Below are 19,859 nucleotides of genomic sequence, written 5' to 3'. Positions count from 1 at the left end.
TCGTTTATCTATCTATCTATCTATCCATTACCAGATTACCATAGTAACAACCTGTCTCTCTCTCTCTCTCTCTCTCTCTCTCTCTCTCTCCTGGTTACCATAGTAACAGCCTGTCTCTCTCTCTCTCAGTTCTCCATAGAGCTCGCTCGCCCTGGCTGATTAATTAGCTTTAGCCACCACCCTCCTGTGACTCATCACCATGTCATCAAACATCAACGTCTCCCTGGACAACCCGTATGGTGAGGTCACCATCCCTCGGGCGAAGCTCCGCCCCTCTGATGACAGCATGGTGATAGCCAATCCAATGGCTCTGAGCAGCACCAATGAGAACCCGTATGCCGTGTCAAGCTCCGCCCCTCCGCCATATATGGTCAAGGAAGACGGAGGGGGGGAGGAGGAGGAAGGGCGGTGCCGTGCCTGCTGCTACCGCTGCAGAAGGAAGTGATGTCACTGCTGCATTTGGTGATGTCACTGCGCCAGAAGGACTGTGATTGGTTTATGTGCTCCCCTTAAGGAAACAATGAAGAAAGAGAGGAAACAAGGAAACAGCTGAGGAGATGAAAAAGAGAAGGAAGGAAGGAAGGATGGAAGGAAAGAATGAAAGATAGAAGGAAAGATGGAAGGAAGGAAGGAAGGAAGGAAGGAAGGAAGGAAGGAAGGAAGGAAGGAAGGAAGGAAGGAGAGAAGGAAGTAAAGAAGGAAGGAAGAAAGGAAGGAAGGAAGGACAGAAGGAAAGAAAAGAAGGAAGAAAGGAAAGAAGGAAGGAAGGAAGGAAGGAAGGAAGTAAAGACGGAAGGAAGGAAGGAAAGAAGGAAGAAAGGAAGGATGCATTGAGGAAGTTGCTTGCTTGGCGGTAATTTTGTGAATAAATGTGTGTAAATATTTGGTGTTTGTGTAGTTTTAGTATATTTAGTGTTTTGTATAATAATGATTATTCTATTATTATTATTGGTTTTATTATTATTGTTATTATTATGTTGCTGTTATTATTATTTAGTACATTTAATGTTTATTTAGTTTAAGAGAGAATCTGAATCAGAAATCCAGCAGAGAAGCTGAAAGCTGAGGAACCACCACAATCCTGGAAACCTGATGGTAGAGGCCCTGGAGTTTTCAGATAATAATATAAAAATATGAAAACTGATAAATCCCGAAACAAGATGGCCGCCGCCGACCTCATTTCTCTGCTGTTGCCATGACGAGGACTCAAACACTTGGTTTTACTGCTGCCAAAGTTTTAAAATAAATTCAAATTCCTGTAATGGAATCTTTCATGTGTTTTATAGATTGGTAGTTTGATCATTCTGCTTTGCTATTTTAAATAGTCTTATGCTTTATATTTGACACACTGAACGTTTCATTCTTGTTTTTAATCCGTGTTTTGATCCCTTCTGAACTTTGAGGATTCTTTCCAACTGAAATGATTTTGAACTCTTTGGATTAATTTGGATGAAGTGGATGTAAAATAAAGTTCTGCAAAGTTTGATGTGTTTTAAAACAATAAGTTGGTTGTTTTCTATGTATTTTAATCATTTAGACTCGGTTCTTTCGTTAAGTGTTTTTCCATCAAGTATTTATATTTTCAGTGAACATTTAGTTGTGAATGTAGAACAGACGTTATCATGTTTAATAAAGTTTTTATTATTGTGAATCACAATAACGAGACGAAAAAATAAAGGATTTGAAAAGTTTGATGTTCAGCTTCGCTTAATGAACCAGCAACAGTTTACCACAGTTTACCATAGCAACAACCAACAACATAACACAGTTTACCATAGCAACAACCAACAACATAACACAGTTTACCATAGCAACAACCAACAACAGTGTAACATAGAAACAATCAACATTTTACAGTTTACCATAGCAACAATCAACAATGTAATACAGTTTAGCATATCAACAACCAACAATAGTTTATCATAGCAACAACCAACAGCATAACACAGTTTACCATAGCAACAACCAATAACAGTTTAACATAGCAACAATAAACAACATTTTACATTTTACCATAGCAACAACCAACAACACTTCAACATAGCAACAATAAACAACATTTTACATTTTACCATAGCAACAACCAACAACAGTTCAACATAGCAAAAATAAACAACATTTTACATTTTACCATAGCAACAACCAACAACAGTTGAACATAGAAACAATCAACAGCATTTTACAGTTTACCATAGCAACAACCAACAGTGTAACATAGAAACAATCAACAACATTTTACAGTTTACCATAGCAACAAACAACAATGTAATACAGTTTAGCATATCAACAACCAACAATAGTTTATCATAGCAACAACCAACAGCATTTTACAGTTTACCATAGCAACAACCAAGAAATTTTACAGTTTACCATAGCAACAACCAACAACAGTTTAACATAGCAACAATAAACAACATTTTACATTTTACCATAGCAACAACCAACAACAGTTTAACAAAGCAACAATAAACAACATTTTTCATTTTACCATAGCAACAACCAACAACACTTCAACATAGCAACAATAAACAACATTTTACATTTTACCATAGCAACAACCGACAACAGTTCAACATAGAAACAATAAACTACATTTACAGTTTACCATAGCAACAACCAAACAACAGTGTAACATAGAAACAATCAACAACATTTTACAGTTTACCATAGCAACAACCAAAAACAGTTTAACATAGAACAATAAACTACATTTTACAGTTTACCATAGCAACAACCAAAAACAGTTTAACATAGAAACAATCAACAACATTTTACATTTTACCATAGCAACAACCAACAATGTAATTCAGTTTAGCATATCAACAACCAACAATAGTTATCATAGCAACAACCAACAGCATTTTACAGTTTACCATAGCAACAACCAACAAATTTTACAGTTTACCATAGCAACAACCAACAACGTAATACAGTTTAGCATAGCAACAACCAACAAACGTTGAACAGTTTACCATAGCAACAACCAACAACAGTTACCATAGCAACAAACAACAACATAATACAGTTTAGCATAGCAAAAACAACGTAATAAAGTTTACCATAGCAACAACCAACAGCATTTTACAGTTTACCATATCAACAACCAACAATAGTTTATCATAGCAACAACCAACAGCATTTTACAGTTTACCATAGCAACAACCAAGAAATTTTACAGTTTACCATAGCAACAACCAACAACAGTTTAACATAGCAACAATAAACAACATTTTACATTTTACCATAGCAACAACCAACAACACTTCAACATAGCAACAATAAACAACATTTTACATTTTACCATAGCAACAACCGACAACAGTTCAACATAGAAACAATAAACTACATTTTACAGTTTACCATAGCAACAACCAACAACAGTGTAACATAGAAACAATCAACAACATTTTACAGTTTACCATAGCAACAACCAAAACAGTTAACATAGAAACAATAAACTACATTTTACAGTTTACCATAGCAACAACCAAAAACAGTTTAACATAGAAACAATCAACAACATTTTACATTTTACCATAGCAACAACCAACAATGTAATTCAGTTTAGCATATCAACAACAACAATAGTTTATCATAGCAACAACCAACAGCATTTTACAGTTTACCATAGCAACAACCCACAAATTTTATAGTTTACCATAGCAACAACCAACAACGTAATACAGTTTAGCATAGCAACAACCAACAACGTTGAACAGTTTACCATAGCAACAACCAACAACAGTTTACCATAGCAACAAACAACAACATAATACAGTTTAGCATAGCAAAACAACGTAATAAAGTTTACCATAGCAACAACCAACAGCATTTTACAGTTACCATAGCAACAACCAACAACAGTTTACCATAGCAACAACAAACAACAATTTACCATAGCAACCACCAACAGCAGTTTATAGTTTACCATAGCAACCACCAAAAGTAGTGTACAGTTAACCACAGCAACAACCAGTAGCATTGGATTCTACAGTCCTTCTGTTCTCAGCCCTCTCCTGTGTCTTCAGGTGTTCCTCAGGGTTCTGTCCTGGAGAACCTTCTCGTCATCATCTTCCTCCTTCCCCTGAAACACAACATTCATTTTCACTGCTATGCTGATGACATCTAGTTCTGCCTATCCAGTAACCCTAGTAAACCCAATTCTATTTATCCATTAAACCCAGTAAACCCAGTTCTATCTATCCAGTTTCTCCACTGACAGTTACTCAGGTTCAGAGTCTGCATGTCGTTCTCCATTTAGTCTCATATCAAGAACATCACCTGGGGGGTATTCCACAAAGTTGGCTTAGGTCTAAGCCTGGCTTATTTCGGTCAGCTTCGCTAACTTTAGTGAGAGTTTAGTTCCACCAACAAGGCTTAGGGCTAGCCTGGCTTGGTAACCATGGTAACTCAGCCAGAGCGACAAGCCTGGTCCGGGGCAGGCTAACAGTCAAGCTTACTTTAGCTCCATGTCAGAGAAGGTTCTGACGAGCTTCAGAAAGACGCCTGTGAACCGCATGTTACACATTAAATTCATCTTGATCTGTAATCAGTGATGTTCTTGTTCGGTGACATACATTGAGACCTTTTTTAAATAACGCCGGAATAACCGTAAATCAAACTCTATCATATTACACATTTTGTCACAGTGTGTAACTGTGGGTCAGTGGTTAGAGCGTAGTTAAGTAGATTAAATGTGGTTTTACTTTTCATTGCGCCGTGGGTTGGAATCCACCAGCGGTAAATACTTGGAAATATCTGATTTTCTTTCTTCTTTCACCCTCAAAGTTCAGTCAACACGTAACAGGAACAGGAACAGGCACAGATTGTGTTAAAATAAGCAGGACACAACAGCCACAGTTTTCCATAAAGAATACCTTCCTTTTACCAGCGGTCCAATCTGATCATGATGAGAATCCAAAGGTGAGGCCAAATGATGAGAGAACTATTTTGTGTACAGCTCATTTGTGTCTTCTCCCTTATTTAAATGTAGGCCACAGCAGCACTATCATCTCTGATAAAAATGACATCTCCTCTGTAGGCCTACATGTTTTTTTTCTGCTTTTTCATTCAAAGTTTGAGTGTTTGATGAAACATCTCCACATGAAGTTGCCCCTTTTTTCCAAAGTATTCCTCCTTTGGTTTTAGGTGTTACCTGCTGCTTTATTCATCTATGGTGGATATATATTTGTCACATCAAGAACATGAATTAGGCCTACCAGAGTAAAAAGTGAAAACCACCATCACATTATACAAAACCAGGCTGTAGCCTCTTTCTCTCATAAATATATATGTTTATACACACATAAAAAATGTCTTCAATGGGTTTTAAAAGCTTTATTTCATCAGATTGATCTCCTCTGGGCCACAGTAGTGTGACAAACTTCAGGGTGAGGAAAAAAAAGTCATCAACCACTGCAGCTGTGGGTTATCCCTAATCAGTGTCAAAAACTTGCCCTCTGAAAATTAAATTTTCAGACGTGTGCGTGTGTACGCTCAGACTAAGTGCTTCATTAAAAAGAAAATAAACACGCATTTAAACGGTCGGCAATGCTTTGCCAGGCAGCGTCTGGAGCTTTATTTATCAACCGTGTTTGCCTTTTCTTGTGATAATCTCCCTGTAGTCCTCGTACAACTCCGTGAGAAGTTTCTGCTCCGCCGAAGAGAAAGTCTCCGCTCTGTTTTCAGACATAATGTCATCATTTCGACGATCGACACGTCGGGGCTTTTTATCTCCCCCGGACGCGCGCTCAGCCGCAGCTTGAATAAGCGTCTCTGAAAAACAGCTGAGCCTCGTTTGTGGAACTACTTGCAGCTGAGATTAAAGTTGCCGCTTATTCAAGCCACGCTTACCGGCGTAAGCCCAGCCTGTTTTAGCCAGCTTTGTGGAATACCCCTGGTCTGCATATTTCCACCTCCATCTACCTCCATCCTACCTTCATCCTACCGCCTCCCTACCTCCATGCTACCTCCATCCTACCTCCATCTAATCGCCCATCTCCCTCCATCTACCTCCATTCTATCTCCATCCACCTCCATCTACTTCCATCCTACCTCCATCTACCTCCATTCTATCTCCATTTACCTCCATCTACCTCCATCCACTTCCATCTACCTCCATTCTATCTCCATCTACCTCCACCTGCCTCCATCTTACCTCCCAGCCCGGTCTCACAAGGATTCGTGTAACTGTCACGTAAATTAATCTATGGTTTCGTGCGCACCAACAGGATTTTCTCATGTTTTTCGTGCTGCATACAACGAAATTCAAACCAGTGTATTTCAAGTGGAGGATATTTCGTGCCACTCAGAATGTACTTAAAACTACTGCAACGACGGGTTTGATTTTATTTTCATATCTCAATCTTAATCACACCCAGTGGTGTAGTCTACGTAATACGCAGGTATACACCGTATCAAGTGGAGGACCACTTGGTCCTCCACCATTAGAGGACCAAGTGGAGGAGGAACCTCAAACTTCTGCTGTGTGGAGCCTCTTTGATGGAAGAGCTACAGGAGATGCTGCAAGGAGAAATCCTACAGCTGATGTGGTAATGGAGGATCATATCTAGAGGAAGCCCTCATCCAACCAGCAGACGACCCACTGAGCTGGAGCAGGACAAGGCCTCAGTCTGCCCCACCTGGTGAAGGTGATGGAGGAGAGACAACTTCTTCCATCTGAGAGAATCTTCTCAAAAACACGGCAGATATTCACTGAAAGAAGAAATGTATCAGCCCATCCAAGCTCAGCCATCTGATTTTTCTAAATGTCAGCCTGCTCTGAGGACATTTATACTGTTTGAATACTGAGTCTGGTTCTGGTTCTGTTCTGGTTCTGTGGGTTCATGTGCAGAGTTTTGTTCATTTGTTTTTGTGCAAAAAAGTTTTATTGAAATATTAAACAAAAGTAAGAATGCCTGTTTTTGTAACTAAACAAATGCACAAAATGAGTCAATTATAAAGCTTCTCATAAAAACACTGAATGATAAAGAGTTTGTCAAAACACAAATGATTCATATTTGCCTGGTTAGGCAAAAACATGAGGCTACAAACAATAATAAATTAGGAGCCGAAAGAACCGGCTTTTCTTTGGAAGCAGTGCCAAAAGCTCTCTGAAAAGAACCGAACTTCCATCACTACTGTCCTCTCTGTTCCTCATCTCTCAGCTGCTTTTTGAAGGCAGAGCTGTGATGTCATTCAGCGACGTCATTGGCTGAGCAGCGTCACGTGGGATGCCTGAACTCGTACATAATTGGTCTGTGCGTTTCTGAGCCGATAGACCAATGATAAACACGGGAAAGCTGCACCGGTAAAATAGAAGCGACCTGTCACATTTACACCCGTATAGACGGCGTCTGGGTCCGGATCCGGACCGCGGTCCGCCTGAGTCCTGTTCTCATCCAGACACCTTCCCCCCCCCCCCCCCCCCCCCATCCAGCTTCACCGCTTCCTGACACAGAAGACGAATTTATGAATGGGAAAGAGAACGTTATGTCAAAAAACATACTGATACATGTGTTTGCACATTTTTAAGTGGTTATATGGAAATAAGGCGTATGCCTGTGTGTTTACACCCCTGGGTATACGTATCTGCGCATTTTTAAGTGGGTATATGGAAATTTGGAAAATTTATAGTGGGTATACGGTAGGGTGACCATATTCTGTTTCTCTGAAAAGAGGACACTTCCAGCTCACGTGCAAAAAATTTTCATGTGTCTAATGGCAAATGAAAAATATAGAAATAATGCCTCAAGTCAACAGTCCTTTTTTCCTTCTTTTTCCTTCTCTTATTAGCTACAGAGATATAAGTCCCAGCTTTGCAGACTGTACATTCTGCCTCCCATTTGACACGACCCGGACGAAAACAGGAGTACTTTTTTCGCATTTCATCAGTTTAATGACATTTGCGTTTCGGCATTTTCTTTCTGTTTGAGTGTTCTCTCGCAGTGTGCCTACCTGCCTGTCAGCCTGCGAGGAGTGAGTGAGTGTGGAGCGCCTCTGTACTGCTTTGTGAATGATTAATACATGTTCCGGGGTTCGGCTCAAACTCCGCCTCTCAGAACGTGTTTCCAAAGGAACCATTCAACGTGAATGATAAATACACTGGTCTGTGACGCGCTCAAGCTAGGCAGGATCAAAAACCCGGACATTTGAAGGACTTTATAAACGCCGGCCGGACAGGCCGGACAGCCTCTCAAAAGAGGACATGTCCGGGCAAAAGAGGACGTATGGTCACCCTAGTATACGGCGTATCACGTAGACTACACCACTGGGTGTGATTAAGATTGAGAAATGAATGATCTTAATCAAAATCAAACCCGTCGTTGCAGTAGTTTTTCCGGTTGTAGCACATCCGTTTGAAATACGTTCTCAGTGGCACAAAATATCCTCCGCTTGAAATACATTGATTTGAATTTCGTTGTGAGCAACACGAAAAGCATGAGAAAATCCTGTTGGTGCACGAAACCATAGATTAATTTACGTGACAGTTACACGAATCCTTGTGAGACCGGGTTGTACCTCAATCTACCTCCATCCTACCTTATTATTATTATTGTTATTGATTTAAATTCCCCTGATGAACGTCTCTGATGTGTTCAAGGACCGTTGGAAAGCTGAACATCCACTGATTGTATTTTTTTAAAGGAAACTTGTTTTTATCCACAGAGGTAGACTGTCTCTGCATCGCTAGGCAACCGCCGTCTGTCCACACTGAGCTGTAACCTGATAGGCTGACACCAGCAGCCAATAGAAACCTGAGAACAGCTCCACTTTCTAATGAGGTTAAAGGTCAGAGTATTGATCATCGATCAGCTATTAGTTATTGTCAATGGAACAAAACAATCCTGAATATAAACAAGAACGATGAGTTCACCTGGAAAGAAACATCTGCTCTTGAACGTTTGCAGTTGTTGATCAGTTAATGACCAATTATTGAACAGTTATTGATCAGTTATCGAGCAGTTATTGGAGTGATTTTCCAGTAGTTTCCTGTGATGTTCTGGTCTGCTGCAGTCGACTTTGTGCTCCATGTCGAGAACAAGCTGCCGTCTGCTGGCCCACAGGAGCTGAATTATTGATGAAGGAGAGTTTTTCCTCTGTGAGGCAGCGAAGAGAACGACAGAACACAGGAGGAGAAGAAGAAGAGAGTCAGAGAATGAGAGAGAAGCAACAAGAAGAAAGAAAAGAGGAGAAGAGATGTGCAGAAGGAACAGCAAAATAAAAAACTCCTAAAGAACAGACAGGAAATGAAAGAGTGAAGAGCAGCAGGAAGAAATAATGAGATAAAAGGGAAGAAAAATGAAAAACTGACCGAAGAAGGAAAAAGAAACGACATGAAGACAAACAACAAACTAGAACAAGAGAAGATGTGAAGGAGAACAAAGAACCAGGTTCCATCCAGGTGAGTTTCAGCCAACCAGAGAGCAGCCGGTGACAAAAACAACCGCAATATTTGGAATAATTATTTATTTATCCACAGCAAACACGACTTCAAAGTGTTCAAGAGTTACTTCAAGAACCAGCAGGTTCTACTGAAGGAACCTTTAGTTCTGGTCCCAGTTCTAAACTGGCGACAAAATAGAACTTTTTCTTCTCGTCCAATCAGACCAGAATGTGTGACAACAGAAAGAAAGAGGAGGAGGAGGAGGAGGAGGAAGAGGAGGAGGAGGAGGAAGTGACCGGTCTGCCGTTTCCACCTCCTCCTTCCTCTGTTGCCGGGGAGACGATGATGTCATTACGGAGGCAGGACCTGGTGTGCATCGTGTGTTTCGGCAGCTATGACCTCATGACTCGGTTGCCACGAAGACTGCACTGTGGCCACGCTTTCTGCCAGGCGTGTCTGAAGAGATTGGACACGGTCATCAACGAACAGGTGACTGATGACATCATCAGCTAGCCAGGTCACACAAACAGTGAGGTGACCGCAATTACATCACACACAGAGATGACATCACACATGTAAACAGGTCAACAACTTAATAATCAGCCCCCTCCCCCACAGGTGTGGATCCCGTGTCCTCAGTGTCGTCAGAACACGCCTCGGCCCCGCGGCGGTGCTGCTGGTCTGGACCTGGACCTGCCGTCCTTCCTGGGGGTGAAGGCCCAGCACGCCTGCAGCTCCTCCTGGAGGGAGGCGGTGACCGGAGACGGGGCCCAGAACGGGAAGCTGTGGCTGGGGAAGGAGGTGGCCGACGACAGCTGGTCACACGGAGGTCTGGCTGAACCGCGCTTCCATCGCTACGGCAACTGCTGCCCGCCCCCGTCCTATTGGCTGTGCTGCTGGTTCTGCTGCCCGGGGCGGGGCTAATGCTGATGGGGCAGAACAGACCTCGGTGTTTACTTTAGGAAACATGATGTCACAATTCAATCTGAACACAGCAGAAAATAAAGACTAAAGAGGATTTATGGAGGTTTGTGTGAGAGACTTTTGATCCCTGAGTTTGTCCTGACAGCAGCACTGGCCTTACAGACAATACTGAGGGAACAGCAGCTTCCTGGTCAGTTCCCAGGGGGCGCTCTAACACCTCCAACACTAAGAAACCACCTTCATACGTTAAACTTTTATTCAGGTCAGTTATTTTACAAAAGTCATCAGAAAAACAGGAGCAGATGTAAACAAACAAACAAACAATAAACTGAGGTTAAAGTTGAAAGTTTCAGTTTGACCAGTCACAGGGCCTCAGCTGAATCTCCACCAATCAGCTGCTTCACATGGTGAGCATGCTTACGCTAACAATAAAGCTTCCGGCTTTGAGTTGGCGGACGGATGGAGGGTCGAGCTTTTATTGTGAAAGTCTGATTTGAATGTTTCCTGTTAAATAAAACCTGTTTGTGTGATTTTAAATAAACATGAGATCAGACAGAAACCAGTCTTCCTCTTGACGAGGAACAAGGCATTCTGGGAGTTTGAGTCTTTGTAATGACAGCAAACAGTTTTTATGACGTCCACCATCAGTCCTCAGCTCGTCCAATCAGAGGCTGCCGAGGCCTTCGCCCACTCTGATTCGCTGTCCAGGCTGCAGGCTGAAGCTGAAGTCTTTAGGAGCCTCAAACAGCAGAACGATGGTGGAACCCAGGTTAAACTCCCCAGCACCTCCCCTCTCTGTAAGGTCACGCCCCCTTCAGCCAGGGTGTGCAGCGCCACCTGGTGGACAGAGGCGTAGTTGCGGTCATGGAAGGACCCTTTACTGTAGCGAGGCGTGTTGGTCTGCAGCTCCTGAGGACCAAATAAAACCTGATTAAATTGGTTCACTGCAAATAAATCAGAACCAGTTATTAACCAATCACAGCACAGAGAGTATCACTCATTTACTCTAATTACTCTACTTAAATCTCTCTAATTACTCTAAACAAGTGTTCCCAAACTCCGCTGTAGAAACACTGAAAGAACACTGAAGATAGAAACTATCAAATGTAACATTCTATCCTCCCAAAGCAACATGATTTTAAATACATCTGAGGGTCTGTCTTCACCGGAGGAAACACTGGACAGTTTTGTCCTGATTACTGCTGAGACTCTTGACAAAGTTTTCTCCTCAGCAAGGCCCATCACATGTCTTTTGGACCCAGTTCCTACCATTTTTTTTTAAGTCATTTTATGAATCATTTAAAGATGAGTTTTTAAACATGATGAATTGCTCTCTTCAGACAGGGGTCTTTCCTGCTACCTTTGAAGGGGCGGAAGTGAGGCCCCTACTGAAAAAGAGCAATTTAGATTTTAACAATTTTAGACCAGTGTCCAACTTGTCATTTTTAAGTAAAGTCTTAGAAAAGCTTGTTCTTATTCAACTCACAATTACGACAAACAATGTCCTGGAGAAATTTCAGTCTGGTTTTAGGGTAAACCACAGCACCGAGACGGCCCTTTTAAAGATTTTAAATGATTTTAGGCTAAATTATGATTCTCAGAAACTGACAGTGTTGGTTCTACTAGATCTGAGCGCTGCCTCTGATACAGTAGACCACACTATTCTTTTAGCTCGTTTAAAACACATCGGCCTCTCTGGTGCTGTTCACAAATGGTTTACATCCTACCTCACAGACAGGACTTTTATGGTGAGTTTGGACACTTCTTCCTCTAGGGTCCATAGGGTCACATGTGGTGTGCCCCAGGGTTCGATTTTAGGCCCAGTTCTTTTTAACCTCTATATGCTCCCTCTTGGCGGTGTTATCAGGAGACATGGAGTCAACTTTCACAGCTCCACTGATGATACACAGCTGTACATCTCCATGCCTCCTGATGACGCAAGGCCTCTGGATGCACTTTTTAACTGCATTTTAGACATTAAATCCTGGATGGCAGAAAACTTTCTCCAGCTTAATCAGGACAAAACTGAGGTTTTAGTCATTGGTCCTGAAGCCCAGAGAGAGAAACTTTTACCTAAACTGCAGGCATTGTCTTTTAATCCTTCTTCACATGTGAAAAACTTGGCCGTGATTTTTGACTCTCAGCTGACTTTTATTCCACATATCAAGAACATTATAAAAATAGGTTTTTATCATTTAAAGAATATAGCCAGAGTCTGCCCCATTCTCTCTCGGAACAACACGGAGACGCTAATGCATGCTTTTATCACCAGACGCATAGACCACTGTAATGGCCTGCTTAGGGTGGGGAGGTATGAGTGTTCCCTTGTGTTCTCTTTGTACTGTGTGGGATCGGGGGGGGGGGTGGAATGGGTGGATGGTGAGGCATCTTTTTAATCTGTAAAGCAATTTGGGTTGATTTGGGTTGCAATTTCTTGCATGAAAAGTGCTATACAAATAAAGTTTGATTTGATGTGAAGGAGGAGCTTCACAAACATCCGCTCTAAAACCTGAAACTAAAACTCCTCAGATTTATGGAGATAAAAACATTTTCTGAAGTTCAGTAGAATATTCTGACATCAAACAGGTGAGGGCAGAACCTCACCTGGTCGAAGTAAACTCTGATGGAACCCACGTTGGTGGCTCCGACCGCCGTTAACGAGAAGAAGCCATGCTGCCATTGGCCCGTCAGAGCCACGCGCTCGTTAAGGCAGAACAGCTCTTTCACCCAACGAGCCACACCTGGATTCACCGACATCAGCGAGCCTGAAGAGGACACACAGGTGAGGACCAGGTGAGGACCAGGTGAGGACCAGGTGCACAGATAAACACTCACCTGGGAAGTGACGCCGAAGCTCCACCCTCCAATCAGTGGGAGAGTGGAAGCAGTGGTAGTCACCTGGAGCCAGGTAGACCACCACGTGGAACAGGTCGCTGTCCGGAGAAGACAGGAGGAGGTCCCTGAAGGACGAGGACGGATCTGAGGACAGAGATACCAACCAATTACAGGTAACAAATGAAGACCAACCAATCAGAACAGCCTGATGTAACGGGGCGTGGTCTGACCGTGGGCCTGCTTCTTCTGAGGACCCAGGAAGTTCTCCAGACTGTAGGTGACCCCCTTCACCTGTTCTACCTCTGAGTTCTTCACCCGACCGAAGTGCAGGATCCTCCCATCAGCTGGAGACACCTGGAGAACACAAGACCAGAAGAGCCTCTGAAGAACCTCTGAAGAATCTCTGAAGAACCTGGAGGAGGAGGAGCTTAGCAGAGGAGTTTAGCAGGGAGGAGGAGGAGCTTAGCAGGCAGGAGGAGGAGCTCAACAGATATGAGGAGGAGCTGAACAGGAAGGAGAAGCTTAGAAAACAGGAGGGGCTTAGCAGGAAGGAGGAGGGCTTAGTAGGAAGGAGGAGGAGCTTACCAGGCAAGAGGAGGCACAAAGTGGTCTGACTGCAGGTTTGAGCCGTCGTCGGAAAAACTCGCCTAGATTCCTGTAATGATGTAAATCCTCCACCGCTGCCTCCTAGTGGACAAACAAAAGTCCCAACCATAAATAATAAACAACAACATGACAACAAACAAACAGTTCCATGTCCTCACCTGCATGTTGACTCCAAAGGTCCAGATGTAGAGCGAGTAGACGGGCTTCCTGAGCCATGTGGGGAGCTCCACCCCGTTCAGCCGGCCCCAAGCCCGGGACAGGAGGCGGGTTGGGAAGGAGCGGTACAGCGCCACCTGCAGGAGTGGACAGAACGTATACCGTTACACATTAGCAGTCTTTGGGCCCACCTCCTCATTCATGGTTCTTCTTTATTTCCACTCTCTGATGATCTCTACATGCATGGTTCCACCATGAAGCATGGAGGAGGTGGTATGATGGTTCTCTACATGCATGGTTCCACCAAGAAGCAAGTAGAAGGACCAACAAGTTCTCAGCACCTCTGGAACTCCTTCAAGACTGTTGGAGAAACATTTCAGGTGCTACCTCATGAAGCTCGTCCAGAGAATAACAAGAGTGTTCAAAGCAGGAATCAGAGAATCTAAAATATTAAACGTGTTCTGACTTATTTCACACTTTGTTGTTTCCTCCATAATTCCAGAGTTTGATGCCTTCAGTGAGAATCTACAGTGGAAATAAAGAAGAACCATGAATGAGGAGCTGAATCCAGACTGTAGACTACTGCTGTGTTTATACCATATATGCGTGTTTACGTCATATGTGTGTGTTTACATCATATATGTGTGTTTACGTCATATGTGTGTGTTTACGTCATATGTAGGGCTGGAACTAACGACGCGTCGACTAATCGTCTGAGCACGATACATCATCAAAAGCTGAAATGAGCTCTCAATGCATCGTGCATATATTATGTATGCACGATGTCCATCCGTGTTCCGTGCTCCGGTCGGACGGTGATTTCTGTTGCATTGGGAGCTCATTTCCGCTTTTGATGACGTATTGTGCTCAGACGATTAGTCAACCCGTCGTTAATTGCAGCCCTAGTCATATGTGTGTGTTTACATCATATGTGTGTGTTTAAATCATATATGTGTGTTTACGTCGTGTGTGTTTATATCATATACGTGGGTTTCTTTCAGAGGACAGACTAATACAGGAAGTCTGTCCATATATGGGTGCTCTAGCCCCTCCTCTCCTACATTTACTTTTGTCCAACTAGAAACCAGGCCCATCCTTACCCGATTGGCCAGCGGCCGCAGAGCATTGACAGACAGCACGTAGTAGAGGAAGGAGATTGGCCGGCGGCGCCAAGGGGCGGGCCGACTCACACCACCACTGAGCGCGCTCAGACGGTGACGAAGAGCAAAACGTGGTGCCTGGATCCTAATTGTGAGAGTTAACGAGATTTAACAAGATTTTACGAGATTTACTGAGACAGCGAGAGCAGAACGAGTCACAGAGGACAGGTGACAACTGGTGGACAGGTGAAGAGGCAGGGCTTGGTGCAGAGAGAGGTGGAGGAGCAGGAATGCTAACCATGAAGCTAACATGCTAACAGCTGTTCTGTCAGGGGGGCAGTTGTTCTGTCAGAGAGACAGTTGTCCGATCAGAGGGGCAGTTGTCCCATCAGAGGGGCAGTTGTCCCATCAGAGGGGCAGTTGTCCCATCAGAGGGGCAGTTGTCCCATCAGAAGGGCAGTTGTCCCATCAGAGGGGCAGTTAGCAGCTAACTAGGTGAGCAGGTTAGCGCAGGATCAGCTGGAAAGAGGCTAACATACTATAAGCTAGGCTAAAGCTAAAATAGCTGACTTGCTGACAAAATGATGAACTAATCCCCCCTCTGTGTGTTCTAATGGTTCTCTGTATGTCCTAAAGGTTCTCTGTATGTTGTAATGGTTCCGTATGTTCTAATGGTTCTCTGTATGTCCTAAAGGTTCTCTGTATGTTCTAATGGTTCTGTATGTTCTAATGGTTCTCTGTATGTCCTAAAGGTTCTCTGTATGTTCTAATGGTTCTCTGTATGTCCTAAAGGTTCTCTGTATGTTCTAATGGTTCTGTATGTTCTAATGGTTCTCTGTATGTCCTAAAGGTTCTCTGTATGTTCTAATGGTTCTCTGTATGTCCTAAAGGTTCTCTGTATGTTCTAATGGTTCTCTGTATGTTCTAATGGTTCTGTATGTTCTAATGGTTCTGTATGTTCTAATGGTTCTCTGTATGTCATAAAGGTTCTCTGTATGTTCTAAAGGTTCTCTGTATGTTCTAATGGTTCTCTGTATGTCCTAAAGGTTCTCTGTATGTTCTAATGGTTCTCTGTATGTTCTAATGGTTCTGTATGTTCTAATGGTTCTCTGTATGTTGTAATGGTTTCTTTTTCGGTGGTTCTAAGGTTCTCCTCCTACCTGAACAGGGTTGTCCTGCCCCCTCCTCCTCCTCCATCTCTCTGTCCGTCGGTCATGTGACGTCGCCTCACCTGCCTCCTCACCTGCCGCAGCGGGTCGGGCGCCCGACGCTCGCTGTCGCCGCAGCGACGAGAGAAGAAGCTCACCATGAACGAGCCGAGGACGAGGAGCGGAGCGGCCGAGTCATGAGGACGGTCAGAGCAGAAGAAGAAGAGACGAGTTGTTTCCTCAGAGACGAGTTGTTTCGTCAGAGCAGCAGAATAATGAGGCTGAGGGCGAGCTCCATCAGGATAAACTGAGAGAGAGAGCTCCGCCCCCACAGCTGATCTCTAATCAGATTAAAGCAGGAATTATTAACAGATTATTGAACTGCAGTCAGACCAGCTGTTCTCTGGTCTGCATGGAACATTATATATATATATATATATATATATATATATATATATATATATATATATATATATATATAATTATTATTATTATATAAATTACTATATATATTATTATAACAGATTATTACTGTAAGCATTTTCATCAAGACAAATAATGAAAAATAGAACTATTATTCATTCAAATCAATCCAGATTGAGAACTAATTAACAGAATTATTTATAATTATTAATATTATTGGTAGTAGTATGATTAATAAGAATAATGATCATAAAAGATATACTACAGAAACTGTTATTAAAATACAGAACAGTTAAATATCTGTGGGAATAAACAGACTCTCGTGGTAAAATTTACTAAATATAGACATGATGTAGAACCAATAGTTCAATAGTTCTTCTAATACTGTAGTAGTACTACTAATACTAGTAATACTGTAGTAGTACTAGTACTAGTAGTAATACTGTAGAAGTACTAGTGTACTACTGTCCTTACGTCATTAGTAGTTCTGATTACTATTTCATGAACCATGTTTGATTTTCTGGTTTTAATCAGGTTCTGCTTAATTTATTTTGATCAAAATAATAAAAGTTATAATCTGAATATTAAACTTTTCCTTATTTTCCAGTTCAAATTGAAAGCAAAATCTAAATAAATGTTCTTATGTCAGAACGTTCTCCTAAATCAATAAATTTACTGATAAACTGATAACAGGACGATCAATAAACACAGTGTAAAGCTTCGTCCAATCAGAGCCTCCATCTGTCCTGCATGTTCTTGACTGACCAATCACAGCATGATCAGGAGACATGGGGGAGAGGGCAGGGGGGCGGGGCCTCAGCCAGGCAGTGACATGTCATCACTGTGACCTCAGCGTCACCTTTCACCCAGTGAACCAATCAGTGGACAGTCACCTAAGTGATGTAACAGCAGTTCTCCACAGGATTGGTCCAATGAGCTGTAAATTCACTTCTGAAAAACGTGACGTTCTAATGTTCTGACTCCCTGATGTTCTAACGTTGTAATGTTTTGACGTTATGTTCTGACATTCTAACATTCTGTCTTTCTGAAGTTCTGATGTTCTAACTTTCTCACGTTCTGATGTTCTGACATTTTGATGTTCTAATGTTCTGGCGTTCTGACGTTCTAATGGTCAGATGTTGTAATGTTCTGGCGTTCTAGTGGTCTCCTGTTCGAATGCTCTGATGTTGTGAAGTTCTAATGTTCTGATTTTCTGACGTTCTAACGGTCTAATAGGAGGGCGGAGCTTCAGAGAACAATCAGAAGAAGAAGGACGTGGAGCTTCTGCACGCGCTCAGTGGAGGAGGGTGAATGACCGACGGAAGACGAGAACAACGCAGGTTTCTTACCTGTGTGGGCGTGGCCACGGAGGATGGCGCGTCATCTTCCTGTTGACCCCGCCTCCTGTAGTGCTGGTAACCAAGGTAACCACCTCCTGTCAGCAACAGGAGGGGGAGGGGCCGGGGGCGGGGCAGGAGACCACGACCTAAAGAAACAGAAGGGGCTGATTGGTCCAAAGAAAGAACAACAATAAACATCTAAACAACAACAAACGACAATAATAAACATGTAAGCAACAACAAACAACAATAAACAAACAATGACAAACAAAAACAAACAGGCAGCAGGTCAGACTCACCTGTGTTCAGGCTCCGCCTCTGGCTGAGGCTTGGAGGGAAAACTCTGAAACCAGACAGAAAATAAAAGTGTTATTGTGATTGGTGGAGAGCTGATGGGGGCGGGGTCATCAGCAGCTGGTTACATTTCAGTCCGACTCGCTGTGATGTCATCGTTACAACGATGGCATGACAGCAGTGAGATGAAGATGTGCGATTGTAACTGCATGGTTGATCATGTTTCTGGTCACTAAACTGAACTCACCTGTGATAGACTCTAAAGCATTTACATGTCAGCCATACTGTGTCTGAAACATTTCGTCCTTCCATTTCGACCACTCTGCACTGACTGTAGCCACCTGCCTGTTTCTTAATACTGATACGTTCACTTCCCACTGTCCTCCTGACAGCTGTAGGCCCAGATTTTGTATTCGTATTCACGCTTGTTCACCTCAAAGCCCGTTTTTCTGGCATCAAATCAGCTTTAGGAGCTCCAAGTAAAACTGATCTCAATCGCGAAGCATGAAGGGGAGAGTTTTGGAGGATTTGACACTGATTTTTATGTTGCTCTAATATTTATTAGAGGTTCTAGAGCCTCAAGGTCTGTTCATCAGTTGAGAGAAGAGAGCCGGAATTCCACCTCGCATCCTGACCTCCTCCTCCAGGGCATCCTGATTGGCTGTTTGGAAACTGGACAGAAGTGGACCTCAGATCTCTGCAACGTGTGGTCAGGACAGCAGAGAGGATCATCGGTACCTCCCTCTGGCTCTCCAGTATGTCTACCAAGAACGCTGCATACGCAGAACCATCATGAAGGACTGAACAGAATCAGAACCACATCCAGGTCCTGCAGCATCAGAACCACATCCAGGTCCTTCGGCAGCTTCTTCCCACAGTCAGACTGTTGAACACCTGCAGCTACAACACCCGTAGACCTGGACCACCACCTCCAAACCCAAACCTGCATCACAATCATCTCACTCATTGTCACCCAGTAGAGTAGGATGGTGTCTGATGTATGCTGCTGCTTTTGTTTTTTGTTTTTTTTAAATAAATATAGTCTAGTGTTTTTAATCAATCTTATATTTATTCTTTTTTCATTGTACTACCCTTGTCTCTGCGGCGTGGATGGATGTGAGGAACGTCTTTTCCATTAACTGGGTACTACAGACATCACTGAATGAAACAAAGCTGGAGTTGAAGTTTCGCTCTGTTCAGGAGGAACCTGGAGCCACACCTGTACAGGTTTGACATCATCAGGCGTTTCATCTGGATTCTGAACTAACAGATGTTTAACAGCTGACCTGCAGGTCTGATCACCAATAGCCAATCAGAGTCTCTGCAGTTCAGCTCACCTGCAGTCTCAACCACGTGACCTACGTCACCGCCAGGAAGCCGCTGCGCATGTTTCGGACGTGATGTGTCAGCATGACTTCGGTTGCAACAACAAACAGCTCACCTATCTGAAGTCAAAACCTCTCATCAAACACGTGACTCACCTGCCGAAGCTCCTTACAGCCCCTCTGGACGTCCGCACGGCCGTCGCCATCTTGCGCTTCCGGAAATGACGTAACGTCGTGCGTTTGTCACGTACAGTGTCATCCTCCACTGCCTCAGTGTGATTGGCTGAAGGGTCTCCGCTGCAGTAGCTGATTGGTCAGTCTGA

The 19,859-nt window shown here is 43.1% G+C and overlaps 2 protein-coding genes and 1 long non-coding RNA gene across 4 annotated transcripts; 2 read left to right on the top strand and 1 right to left on the bottom strand.

Annotated features, from left to right (window-relative positions):
* Window positions 1-9,095: 9,095 nt before the first annotated feature.
* On the top strand, window positions 9,096-10,868 carry rnf224 (ring finger protein 224). 2 transcript variants are annotated; one of them, XM_051938719.1, is made up of 3 exons: window positions 9,096-9,403; window positions 9,608-9,874; window positions 10,004-10,868. In XM_051938719.1, the coding sequence occupies exons 2-3, from the start codon at window positions 9,614-9,616 to the stop codon at window positions 10,307-10,309; spliced, it is 567 nt and encodes a 188-aa protein (XP_051794679.1). In that variant the 5' UTR covers window positions 9,096-9,403; window positions 9,608-9,613; the 3' UTR covers window positions 10,310-10,868. The 2 variants fall into 2 exon arrangements, with proteins under 2 accessions (XP_051794679.1, XP_022071213.1); XM_022215521.2 differs by having other exon boundaries at window positions 9,482-9,874.
* Window positions 10,548-19,828, bottom strand: pisd (phosphatidylserine decarboxylase). The gene is given in 10 exon segments (XM_022215519.2): window positions 10,548-11,095; window positions 11,098-11,218; window positions 12,914-13,074; window positions 13,145-13,288; window positions 13,375-13,498; window positions 13,730-13,831; window positions 13,909-14,043; window positions 17,927-18,063; window positions 18,217-18,260; window positions 19,693-19,828. Coding segments are annotated over 10 exon segments (1,140 nt in total). The 5' UTR covers window positions 19,743-19,828; the 3' UTR covers window positions 10,548-10,973.
* LOC127530895 (uncharacterized) lies at window positions 15,370-16,306 on the top strand. Its single transcript, XR_007937653.1, has 3 exons — window positions 15,370-15,622; window positions 15,701-15,758; window positions 15,799-16,306. It is a non-coding gene; the product is annotated as an uncharacterized LOC127530895 (long non-coding RNA).
* Window positions 19,829-19,859: the final 31 nt, after the last annotated feature.

Source organism: Acanthochromis polyacanthus, chromosome 18 (assembly GCF_021347895.1).
Source record: "Acanthochromis polyacanthus isolate Apoly-LR-REF ecotype Palm Island chromosome 18, KAUST_Apoly_ChrSc, whole genome shotgun sequence".
In the NCBI taxonomy this organism is placed as follows: domain Eukaryota; kingdom Metazoa; phylum Chordata; class Actinopteri; family Pomacentridae; genus Acanthochromis; species Acanthochromis polyacanthus.
This window is presented reverse-complemented; position numbering and strand designations above follow the sequence as displayed.

What these genes read in the sequence shown, in the direction of transcription:
- rnf224 (XM_051938719.1), top strand. Translation starts at nt 9,614, where the DNA reads ATGTGTGACAACAGAAAGAAAGAGGAGGAGGAGGAGGAGGAGGAAGAG. An exon ending in ACACGGTCATCAACGAACAG is followed by an intron (nt 9,875 to 10,003) that starts GTGACTGATGAC and finishes CCTCCCCCACAG; the next exon opens with GTGTGGATCCCGTGTCCTCA.